This window comes from Eumetopias jubatus, unplaced genomic scaffold, assembly GCF_037043125.1.
Source record: "Eumetopias jubatus isolate StellerSeaLion01/CBP00866 unplaced genomic scaffold, mEumJub1_p1.0 scaffold_2, whole genome shotgun sequence".
Classification (NCBI taxonomy): Eukaryota; Metazoa; Chordata; class Mammalia; order Carnivora; family Otariidae; genus Eumetopias; species Eumetopias jubatus.
In genome coordinates this window covers 20,728,032-20,740,519 of record NW_028274808.1, presented here as the reverse complement: position 1 = coordinate 20,740,519, position 12,488 = coordinate 20,728,032, and the positions used below count along the sequence as shown (strand labels likewise).

At 39.2% G+C, this 12,488-nt stretch overlaps 1 protein-coding gene across 1 annotated transcript in view; it reads right to left on the bottom strand.

Annotated features, from left to right (window-relative positions):
• The window catches only part of ASAH1 (N-acylsphingosine amidohydrolase 1), a 49,095-nt gene that overhangs the window by 8,858 nt on the left and 27,749 nt on the right, over nt 1-12,488 (bottom strand). Inside the window, exons 3-6 of the mRNA XM_028099799.2 lie at nt 8,224-8,314; nt 7,732-7,818; nt 5,208-5,286; nt 387-461 (exon numbers count right to left, since the gene is read on the bottom strand). Coding sequence (XP_027955600.1) covers nt 387-461; nt 5,208-5,286; nt 7,732-7,818; nt 8,224-8,314 — 332 coding nt within the window. The remainder of the gene's footprint in view (nt 1-386; nt 462-5,207; nt 5,287-7,731; nt 7,819-8,223; nt 8,315-12,488) is intronic.

The following is a 12,488-nucleotide window of genomic DNA, read 5'->3' as shown; positions in this document are numbered from 1 at the left end:
GGTAAGAATGTTTATAGTCCTGAAGCACTTCTTCCAAGTTTTTTTGCATCCCTGAATTAAACTTGAATAGCCATTATGGTGGTCTCAAAACAAGGATAGTTTTAAATTTGCTTTTAAAAAATTTGCTAAGATCTTTAAACTATATGCTACATATACAGAATTTGAAGAGCAAGCCTGGATTAAACTTTAACAGCCATTACGGTGGTCTCAAAATAAGGACAGTTTTAAATTCACTTTTCAAAAATTTGCTAAGATCTTTAAACTATATGCTACATATATAGAATTTGAAGAGTAAGCCTGGATATTACAAGTTCTAATTCTATTTATTTAGATTTTTCTTTTACTTTGTACTTTACACTGCCCACCCTCCCTCAGCACACATTTACCTTCTTTGTCTTCTGTTATTATTGAAGTACAAATGGTAAAAAATTCATAGAACACATTGAATGAAATAATCTCTCCTAAGAGAAAAGATAGGACATTTCTTGGTCAATATACAGAACTATGACATTGTTAGAAAATTCTTTTTTAAGAAAAGGTTTAACAATCATCATGTGTGATTTTTTGCTATGGTGTATGTGTCTGCAGACCCGTGAGCACACCTGCATACCTGGTCAGGTAGAAGTATCTCACCGACCTGTACTCTACAGACACAAAACAAGCCCCCAAAGGGTCAGCTATTTGGGCAAGTTGAACACCCAGGCACACTGGAATTGTACTGTAAAGTGATATCCAAATTTTTCATCAATATGCTTCGTTTTAATTTGGCTTGGGGGTGCTAACATATGACAACTTTTTTTTTTAAAGATTTATTTGAGAGAGGGGGAAGAGTGCATGTGTGCACATGTGAGTGGGGGGAGAGGTATAGGGAGAGAATTTCAAGCAGACACCCAGATGAGCACGGAGCCTCTGGCAGGGCTTGATCCCACAACTCATGAGACCACCACCTGAGCTGATTCATGAGATCATGACCTGAACCGAAATCACTGAGTGACCCTTAAATGACTGAGTCACCCAGGTGCCCCTTAAATATAACAATACATCTGGCTCTTTGTTATATACTGAACATGTATTTTGCTCACATTTTTAGAGGTGACAATATTTCTAAGGTGAGAAAGAATATCCAGGAACTATTAATAAAATTAGTGGAGGGCGCCTGGGTGGCTCAGTCGGTTAAGCATCTGCCTTCGGCTCAGGTCATGGTCCCAGGGTCCTGGGATCGAGCCCCACATTGGGCTCCCTGCTCCGCGGGGGAGTCTGCATCTCCCTCTCCCACTCCCCCTACATGTGTTCCTGCTCTCGCTATCACTCGCTCTGTCAAATAAATAAAATCTTAAAAAAAAAAAATTAGTGCAGAGCTACCAAGAAAATCCATTTTAAAACATTTTAATTTTTGAATATTTTTCTAAAACTGTATAATAATACCACTAAGGATTTAATTAACAGGCATACATCATGGGAATAAAAGGCAGAGCATATAGGGAATCCAGCCAGTGGTACTGTAATGGTCTTCTACCCCTGTGGTGAGCACAGTACAATGTACAGTGATGTGCTGAAACACCATGGTGTATACCCGAAACTAATGTAACTCTGTGTATCAACTCTATGCAAACACAGTAATTTATTCTAATTAATTAAAGATATACAGCACACTTTATCACATGTTAACATGTTAAGCTTAACATTTTTTTCCCCATCCTAATCTAATATTTATTTTACTTCCATTTTGCTAAGATTCTGCTCTTTATTACAAATCATGTGTTAATCTTTTTAATCCATTTTTCTCTCGAGATATTTATATGTGGTTTTTATTTGCTAGGGTTCTTTACATAATAAAGGAATTAAAGACTTGTTTTTCATATAGGCTGCAAGAATATACTTCCAGTACATTGACCATCTTTTTACACATCATTTTTTTAAGATGTTATTTATTTGAGAAAGAGAGAGAGCGAGCATGAGTGGGACAGGGGGCAGAGAGAGAGGGACAAGCAGACTCTCCGCTGAGTGGGGAGCCCAACACGGAGCTTGATCCTAGGACCCTGAGATCATGACCCCAGCCAAAGTCAGATGCTTAACTGACTGAGTCACCCAGGTGCCCCTACATCACTTTTTTAAAGAAGTAAAAAATAAAAAAACCTAGCCACCTCTGTTTGACAAATACTATTGATTTTCAGAAATTCTGAATTATCTCTCTTGTTAAAAAAAACAAGGTACTACTGCCTACTTAAAATAACAACTCTATCACTTTGGTAGCTCAAAAATAAAATAGGGGTGGCAGGAAAAGTCTTTTTCATTAAATTAAATTGGAATTCATTAAAATTAAGAATTTCTGCTCACCAGAAGACACCAGTAAGGGAGTAAAAATGCAAGCCACAGACTTGAAGCCACAGAGAAGATAATCTGACAAAAGACTTGTAGCCAGAATATATAAAGAATTCCTTAAAACCATCTACACCACCCAAAGCAATCTACACATTCAATGCAATCTCCACCAAAATACCAACAGTATTTTTAACAGAACTAGAAAAATCTTAAAATTTGTATAGAACCATAAAAACCCCCGAATAGCCAAAGCAATCTTGCAAAAGAAAAGCAAAGCTGGAGGCATCACAATTCCAGACTTCAAGTTATATTACAAAGCTGTAGTGATCAAGACAGAAAGAGAGTAAAAAAGGAAACAAGACAAAACCAGAGAGGGAGACAAACCACAAGAGACTCTTAATCATAGGAAACAAATGGAGGGCTGCTGGAGGGGAGGGGGGATGGGGTCCCTGGGTGATGGACACTGGGGAGGGCACGTGATGTAATGAGCACTGGGTATTATATAAGACTGATGAATCACTGACCTGTACCCATGAAACAAATAATACATTATATGTTAATTATCGAATTTAAATAAAAAAAACAGTGTAGTACTGGAACAAAAAGAGACACATAGATCAATGGAACAGAATAGAGAGCCCACAATTAGATGGTCGATTAATCTTCGACAAAGCAGAAAAGAGTATCCAGTGGGAACAAGACAGTCTCTTCAACAAATGGTGTTGGGAAAACTGGACAGCAACATACAAAAGAATAAAACTGGACCACTTCCTTACATCATACACAAAAATAAATTCAAAATGGATTGAAGATCTAAACGTGAGACATGAAACCATAAGAACTCTAGAAGAGAGCACAGGCAGTAATTTCTGACATTGGCCATAGCAACATTTTTCTACATATGTCTCCTGAGACAAGGGAAACAAAAGCAAAAATAAACTACTGGGACTTCATCAAGATAAAAAGCTCCTGCACAGCAAAGGAAACAATCAACAAAACTAAAAGGCAACCTACGGAATGGGAGAAGATATCTGCAAATGACATATCTGATAAAGGGTTAGTATCTAGAATATATAAGGAACTTATATAACTCAACACCCAAAAAACAAACAATCCAATTACAAAATGGGCAGAAGACATAAACAGACATTTCTCCAAAGAAGATACACAGATGGCCAGCAGACACATGAAAAGAGGTTATCATCACTTATCATCAGGGAAATGCAAATCAAAACTACAATGAGATATCACCTCACACCTGTCAGAATGGCTAAAATCAACAACACAAGAAACAGCAGGTGTTAGTGAGGATGTAGAGAAAAAGTGCACATTGATGGGAATGCAAACTAGTCCAGCCACTGTGGAAAACTGTATGGAGGTTCCTCAAAAAATTAAAGAGAACTACCCTACAATCTAGCAATCACACTACTGGGCATTTAGCCAAAGAATACAAAAACACTGAATCAAAGGGATACATGCACCTCTATGTTTATAGCAACGTTATTTACAATAACCAAATTATGGAAGAAGCTCAAGTGTCCACTGAATGATGAATGGGTAAAGAAGATATGTGGTGTGTGTGTGTGTGTGTGTGTGTGTGTGTGTGTGTGTGTGTGTACATACACAATGGAACATTACTCAGCCCTAAAAAGAATGAAATCTTGCCATTTGCAACAACATGGATGGAGCTAGAGAGTATAATGCCAAGTGAAATAAGTCAGTCAGAGAAAGACAAATACCATATGATTTCACTCATATGTGGAACTTAAGAAACAAAACAAATGAGCAAAGGGGAAACAGAGAGAGGGACATATCCAAAAACAGTCTCTTAAACTAGAGAACAAACTGGTGGTTACCAGAGGGGAGACAGGTGGATTAAGGAGGGACTTGTTGGGATGAACAACAGGTGATGTATGGAATTGCTGAATCACTATATCATATACCTGAAACTAATTAACACTATGTTAACTAACCGGAATTAAAATAAAAACTTGAAAAAAAAAAGAATGTTTTAAAATCAATAAAAAATGGGCAAAAAACTGTAACAAACATTTCACCTTTAGAAGGAAGGAACGAAGGAGAGAGACTATCTTTTTTAACCATTTTTTTTTTTTTAAAGAAGTAAAAACTGAAACACTAACCATTGAAAGGAAAGGTCAATAGTTGTACAATCTTATAGTCATCAAGAAAAAGCAAATGACACGATAATGGGAGTCTACACACTCAACCAAATGGCTCAAATGAAAAACACTGATGCTACCAGGTGGAGAAGTATTAAGCAGAGGAAACTAAAACTCTTGTGCTATGCTGATTGCCAGTGGATACAATTCCTCTGGAAAACTGCTTGGCAGAGTCTACAAGGCTAAAACACAGCTACCCCATGAGCCGGGATATACCCAAGAGAAATAGGTGCACATGTCCACCAAAGACAGATACAAGAATATTCATAACTGCTTTATTCTTGATATCCGAAGTTTAGAAACCACCCAAATATCCTATTCATACAGTAGCATACTACCTCTAGATAAGTACTCAAGATAGATCGACCGATTTCGGCACTCCAGGTAAGTACAAGAAACCTGACACAACAGTTCACACCGTGTACAGGAGGTTCAAGAAGGCAGAACCCATGTATGGTGAAGTCAGAATAAGCGGTTAACTTGGGAATGCGGTACCATCCGTGAGATGGTGTGATGGAGCATTCTGGATTGCTGGAATTTTCTGTCTTGATCTGAGTTGTGATTACATGAATTCATGCATTTTAAAAACTCTACTGAGCAGTATACTTAAGATCAATGCACTTTACTGTATGTAAGATCATACCTCAATAGAAAAACTTTAAAGTGCTTTATTAAATCTTATAAAAGCTGCAAAGTGAAATTTACCTAACGGTATCCCAGTAGCAGCTGCGATCCCCTTCATTTCCTCCTCAAAAGGACCAGGAAAGTTGCCAAGTAGGCCAGGCTGGAAAACAAATAAATTATCAATCATCTGACCTAAAGCGTTGCTTTGAGATTTGGTTCTTTTACATATAGTATGTTCTAGATGCCCCTTCCATGGTTAAGTGATAAAAGTCATTGATAAAGCACTGTTACATCCTGTATTTCTAAGAGACTCTATCTGGTACTCAATATTGGGCCCCCCGTTCTTTAACTCTTGCTTTTAGTCCCTTAAACTCAACTGTTCTCAGGTATTATGCCAAGACCTATCTATGACTGTTTTTCCCTGCCTTATATTTCATCCTGTTCTCCAAAAAAAAAAGGGAACTGGAAAAACTGCCCTTGGATGACCTAACATGGCCCACAAACACATCACAACAAGTACCCGTTATCTCCACCCAAACTCACCCTCCACCTTGGCGCTGCACCCTCATTACTACTTCCTTTCCACACTCATAAAGGCAAATCTGTCTTCTAGTCATTCACAAAACCTTCTGTCTTGGGTAATGGGCTTCCCAGGCTAAGATGCATTATCACAGTCTGTTAGCAAACAATGGACACAGGAGCAAAATCCCAGTGGACATATACTTTTATTCTCAAATGCAACTTTCCACTAAAGGTGAGATCACAATTTAAGCTCACAGCCTCTCGCTAATAAAATAATGTGCTTAAAATTTGCAAGTCTCATTTGTCACCGACTTGGTATTTATGTCAAGTGACCTAGGCATTACACAAGTGGAATATTCCTGCCAATTTGACACACAAAGATGACTTATTGAACATGTAGTAACCACTTATCATATCCAGGCACTGTGCTGTGTAGACAGTATTTCACTCAATCCTCACAACGACCTTATAAAATATGTATGATTAGTGTATTCTCCCTGATGAGAAACCTGACATTTCACAGCTTAAGAAACGTGTCAAAGGATATAGTTATTAGGTGACAGATCCAACCTTAAAATCCAATGTTTAGGGGAAAAAAAAACAATGTTGTCTGAATGCAATCCTGGGCATGTGCCATCTCTGGGGACAGCAGGGGCCTCTCGTCTGCTGTTCCTGCCAACCTTTGTATGTGGGGGAGGTCTGGCTGGTATGAACATGAAGGAGACCCTCAATCAAAGACTCTGAAAGCATAAATATGAGGGAGAACAGAGTTGGTGGCTGACAGGTGCAAGTGTCACAGGGATGACATGCCTAGAGCATCCAGTCTCTGGGATTCAATGATCTTAACTAGGAGTGGTTTTATCCCCAGGGGAGATTTGGTGATATCTAGAGGCATTTTTGGTTCTTGCAAATGAAGGGGTGCACGCAGTGGGTAGAGGGCAGGGATGACAGCCCCCACAACAAAATATTATCCAATCCCAAATGTCCTAAGTGCTGAAACATTTGCCCTAGGCCCTTGGTGTGCCCCCCAATCCTTTGTACCCTGCAGAACATTGAGGGTCCCAGAGCAATGACCGAAACAGGGTGATGAGGATCTCTTGGGGGCTCCAAGGGCCAGGCCCTAGATATTCCATTGGTTCCACCTAAATTAAAAAGGAGCTGAAGAAATGGAGTCTCCCTCCAAGACCAAGAGGAAAATGAACTGATTTGGCAAATACAGAGCTCCAAGAAACACTCAACCCAGTGAGTTTCAATGGTCACAGCTACTGAAGGACTCCATGAAGTACAGAGCTGGGCTGAATATATCATTTGGTCATATGTAGAAAAATCTCTGGGTGTCCTGAGATACAGAGGCAAAGTACTTAAAAAAAAAAACACCCAAATTTTCAATAGTGAACTGGCAAATGTAAGTACAGTTGACCCTTGAACAATGCGGGGGTTAGGAGTGCCCACCTCTTGTATAGTTGAAAATCCCTGAATAATGTTTGACTCTCCCAGAACCACCAAGAGTTTACTGTTGACCAGAAACCTGACCGATAATATCAATAGTTAATTAACACGCATTTTCTATGTTATACGTATTTTAAATTGTATTCTTACAATTTAAAAAGGTAGAGAAAAGAAAATGTTAAAAAAAATCATAAGGAAAATACATTTATAATACTTTACTGTATTTATAAAAAAAAAAAATCCATGTTTAAGTGGACCTTCCCAGTTTAAACCTGTGCTGTTCAAGGGTCAACTGTATGTCTAAGGGGAAGGACATGCCATGCTCCCAGACGAAATATATATGTGCCCACTGTTCTGTAAATAGTCCATACTTAAAAAAAAAATTAACAGGCAGTTAATCGCCAAAATCTGCCATGCTAGTTTGTGTCCTGTTATTCATACATTACCAAACCCCAGAATTTTAAGTCCCTCTAAAGTTTTGATAGTGGTCTAGAATAAATGCAAACTTGTCCGAAAGCTCCTTAGAAGAAGTTGTCAAATTATGCCTTTAAATAAATACCAAAGCCTTTTCTGAACTCTGTGTCTATATGTGGATGTATGTTTAAAATTTATTGTGGGAAATAATATTTCTTACCAACTTTTGATCCACTATCTGCATAATTTTTCCACTTGGCACAAATGCATTTATTAGATCCTTCAGGGAATTCACTATAATCCTTAGCTGAAAAATAAATAGTTTAACAAGAGACATAAAAAATGTTGACATTTAAGATTCATATTGGTAAAATGAAAACAGACACAGACCTTTTGATTTATCCATACATAGTTAAACAGAGTGCTATTTGGAAATATTTTCATCTAATATATACACACAATACATCTTTAACAGGCCATTTTATTAATTAATCAGAAAAAGGCAGATGATAGAAAGAAACAAAGGCAAAGGCGAGTAAAAAGACCAGGAAGCTACAGAAAAATGGCATCATTTCTTCTATTATTGTTAACAGGAGAAAAATATCAAAATCATATCCTTAAAATACTTGGTGTGTAATTTCATGAAATGCTCTTTTAAAAATGCAATTATATTCAGTCATGTCAGAAATAGAAGATTTAACAATCAGCATACCGCTGGTGCCTTGTCAGCCATCAATTCATGCCATCTTTTGTAGGGCGGTAAGTCAAGATTTATGGTGTACCATGGAACTGGACCCCTATAGCTGTAATGAGAAGTGTAGCATCATGAAATGTAAAAAGCAATTTTTTGATGGGAGTTAGGCAGTTACATTGAGATGGCTATGTTAGAGGCATATTCTTAACAGTAACACAGAAGTTGGTACTCAAACCAAGGTTGGCAGAAAAGCTCATCTTCCCACCTAGTGTTTCTGCCCTGTGTTGTATACACAATCACACATAATTTCAGAAATCTTAGAATAGTTATACATTCTGGAAGGGTAAGGTGAACTGGTGATAAATGAAAGAACTTTGGCTCATGAGCCTCATGTCATCTGAGTCTCAGTGCTAGAAAATATCTGCCTTTTTTGCCCTCCTAAATCTCTGCAGAGATTTAGTCTAGGCTCTGGGCACCTCTCTCTGATTGGTTTCCCAGTCTCAGAATTCCCTCTTAGACTAAGTCACACTACTGCCAAATCAGTCTGAGCATTGGCTTTAGTATGGTCGCCTTTCAAGCGTCCAGAAATGGCAGCATGTATTAGCTTCCCACAATTGGATTCAAGAACCTTCTCTACTCACTTGGCCATGAGACCCTTCCTGCCATGCTCGCTCTCTCCGTATTCTTCTGTAGTCAGTGCAAACCCAAGCACTGTTCCAATTTCCTACCCTTCAGCTGACAAACAGCAGTTTCTGCTATGAGGATATAGCAACGTCCACTCCTTTATCATTGGAGCTGGGCCCTATTTCTGGTGGATGAACGCTACCATTGTTCTCTGTAGTTACAGAAACATTATCTTCTGGCTCTTGTTACTAAGCCTCTAAGGGTGTGCTACTCAGTGATTTATCAGCTTAGAACTAATAGTAAATTAGTAAAACTATTATTATTTTATATTTATATAAATTTATATATTCATAAGTAATATATATAAAATATATAAATATTTAAAATATATAAATATATATATTTGTCTATGTTATTACTAGTAAAACTAATAATAAAAATAGCCAGCATTTGCTCCATTATTTCTCTGCTCCAGAGAAACATAAGGTGCATGCTGGTGTGAGCTACAGGAGCTGACATCTATATTAAAGACTATGATACTTAATTCCTAGAAAAAAAGCTTAACATAAAAACAAATTAATTCAGGGGTGCCCGGGTGGCTCAGGTCGGTTAGGCATCTGACTTCGGCTCAGGTCATGATCCTGGGATCCTGGGATTGAGCCCCACATCGGGCTCCCTGCTTGGCTCAGAGAAGCTGGCTTCCTCTCCTTCCCACTCCTGCTCTCTCTTGCTATCTCTGTCTCTCTCTCAAATAAATAAAATCTTTAAACAAAAAACAAATTAATTCAGTTTCTGACTGATCATAACGTCACATGCAAAATTCGGTTCCACAATTCCAAAAAAAAAAAAAAATTCTTGTTCATCCTATTACACGGCCTCCCCTCCCTGCCGGTGCACACTCAGATTTCCATGTCTAGGAGCAATGGTAAAGCAGTGGCCCACTGGAGCTCTGCACATCAGTGGCACTGCCCTAAGACAGGTTTTCTGAACTCCAATCAGCTGCTCTTCTCCTTAGAATATCCAACAAAACCCAAACCTATATCCACCCTAATCTCCTGATTCTTCTTCATTCCAGAGCCTTGGGTAGGCTCATGGATTCCAAAGAAGAAATGGAGAGGAAATAAACTCAGTACAGCAGAGGATTAGATTAAGTGCGCACGGGGAGACCCAAAAACCTCTCTATAATAACACCTCCACTAATCACAGTCCTTTGAAAGAACTGTGAAGCTGATTAACAAAATCATTTTAATAACCAATGCTTAGCCATGATCCCACATTTTACTTCTCATTAAACATTTTTCTAAAATGTCTCCGTATTTAACATCTGTACCTCAATTTCCTCGAGAAATAAATAGTATCTACCTTAGGAGGGCAGTGACGATTACATGAAATACAGAAAATACTCTGCAGTATCGGTCAATCAGCAGTCATTACTATAGAGTATTTTCCTACTTCACTGCAAACAATAAACATCATTACATTATGTTTACGACTTAGCATCTGCTGTGCTCAGCTCATCACAGTCACTATTAAGAGCTGACTGAACCCACCTGGCTCTATAGCTGGCTCTAAAACTAGTCCAAGTGACACAACACACGCACACGCACACGAAGGCAGAGGCTGAGTGCCAGGGAGCAGTAGAAAATAAGTGCTAATGGGATCTGGAGGGATTCAGGGGTGCTCCAGCTGTCAGTCCCTTGATCTCCGGCCCTGACGTGACTGGTCAGGCTGGAGAAACAGGTGTCTGTTTCTCTCCTCCCTCACAGATGCTTGTGCATACCTCCAGAATCCATGCACTCGATCAAAAATAATGTACAGGAGGATTCTGTTGTCATTCAAAGGTATATGAATACCACGCCCCCCTCTCATATCTCAAGACACAGTTACAGTTCAGAGGAAAGGATCAGAGCAGAATGGAAGATTTTTATGCAGAGAACAGGCTTAGGAAGGTAGGAAGGAATCCAGGAGAAATACCAGGACAAAAATATTTACATTGTATAGATAGATATATATGAGGAAAATGTGCTTATCTGTCCATGTGGGTTTTGTACACCTGTCTTTGTACACGTGTATACACATACATACACTCAGCAGCCTGGAACCAGTTAAAAGCTCAAGCAGGGAAGGTTTGCAGGGTTATCAATTCACAGACACACGCAAGGTGAACATGAAAGGGAGTAGAAAAAAAAGAAGCCTTAAATATGGAAGGTATTCATTATGTGTTACATGCATTGGGGCAGGGAAACCAGTCAAGAGATGCATGTAATCAATAAGTCACTGAAGACCAAGATGTAGCCAGTGTTTACACAAAGGAAGACCTCCAGAGAACAAGCCATTAGAGAGAGGGCTGGAATGCACGCTGGCTTTAGAATAACATAGAAACTGATTACTTCTAACTTACTTCCTGTCAAATATTTGCCTTTTTCCACAGAAAAGTGAGTAAATCAAAAGAATTTCATGTATTACAGTTGCACTGTATCTGGGGCAGAGGCTACTTAGAATACATAATTTAGGCAAGTGCAGTACAATATATATATATATATAAAACTGGAATGCTACAAAAATCAAGAATGTCATCTTGATATTGCTGGTTTCTGAAAATTAATAAAAGAAAATGTCATTTAGATTGGAGTCGGGGGCGGACAGGGTAGCTCTCATGCCCAATTGCAGACCCAACAGGAAGAAAGCTGACTTTCAAGTCCATAGGACCCTGAACTACTACTTCCCTATCCCAGCAGAGGAAGAAAGGTTGCCCTGGCAACAGCCGGGCCAATGAGAAGCCACTATTCTTCCAACTCCCAGTTTATTCTGGTGGACTTATTTTAACAGCCTTCTCAACTTCCCTTTTTCCTCTAGAAAAGAGTGCTCCTCTCCCTTGTTCTACAGACTTGCCTATGGTTTTGCCCTAGCTTGCTTGTCCCTCACTATAATTCTCTGCTATTCCTGAATAAACCCATATTTGCTGGTAAAATAACTGGCAGATTTATTTTTTAAGGTTAACAGTACTTGGTGATCAGAAATGGAATCCAGAGAAAACCCCCAACAACTCCAAGGCTGGTGAGAAAACAGGTGCCGATTAACCACAGAGCCAACTGGGCTCCCTGCTTTCCTGACAATCCTCGGGCTGGAGGGTAAGCGTTCCCTGGGATTCAAGCTCCTCTCTCTTTGTGTTCGAGCTCTCCAGGCTTTATCCAGGATCTGTCTTAAGGCCTTGTTGTGTGTGTGTGTGTGTGTGTGTGTGTGTGTGTGTGTGTGTGTGTGTTTAATCTGAGTAACTATTCAAGCTCCTCTCTGTGTTCGAGCTCTCCAGGCTTTATCCAGGATCTGTCTTAAGGCCTTGTTGTGTGTGTGTGTGTGTGTGTGTGTGTGTGTGTGTGTGTGTGTGTGTGTAACTATTCAAGCTCCTCTCTGTGTTCGAGCTCTCCAGGCTTTATAAGGCTTTATCCAGGATCTGTCTTAAGGCCTTGTTTTGTGTGTGTGTGTGTGTGTGTGTGTGTGTGTGTGTGTGTGTGTGTGTGTTTAATCTGAGTAACTATTCAAGCTCCTCTCTGTGTTCGAGCTCTCCAGGCTTTATAAGGCCTTGTTGTGTGTGTGTGTGTGTGTGTGTGTGTGTGTTTAATCTGAGTAACTATTCAATTGTTGTGTGTGTGTGTGTGTGT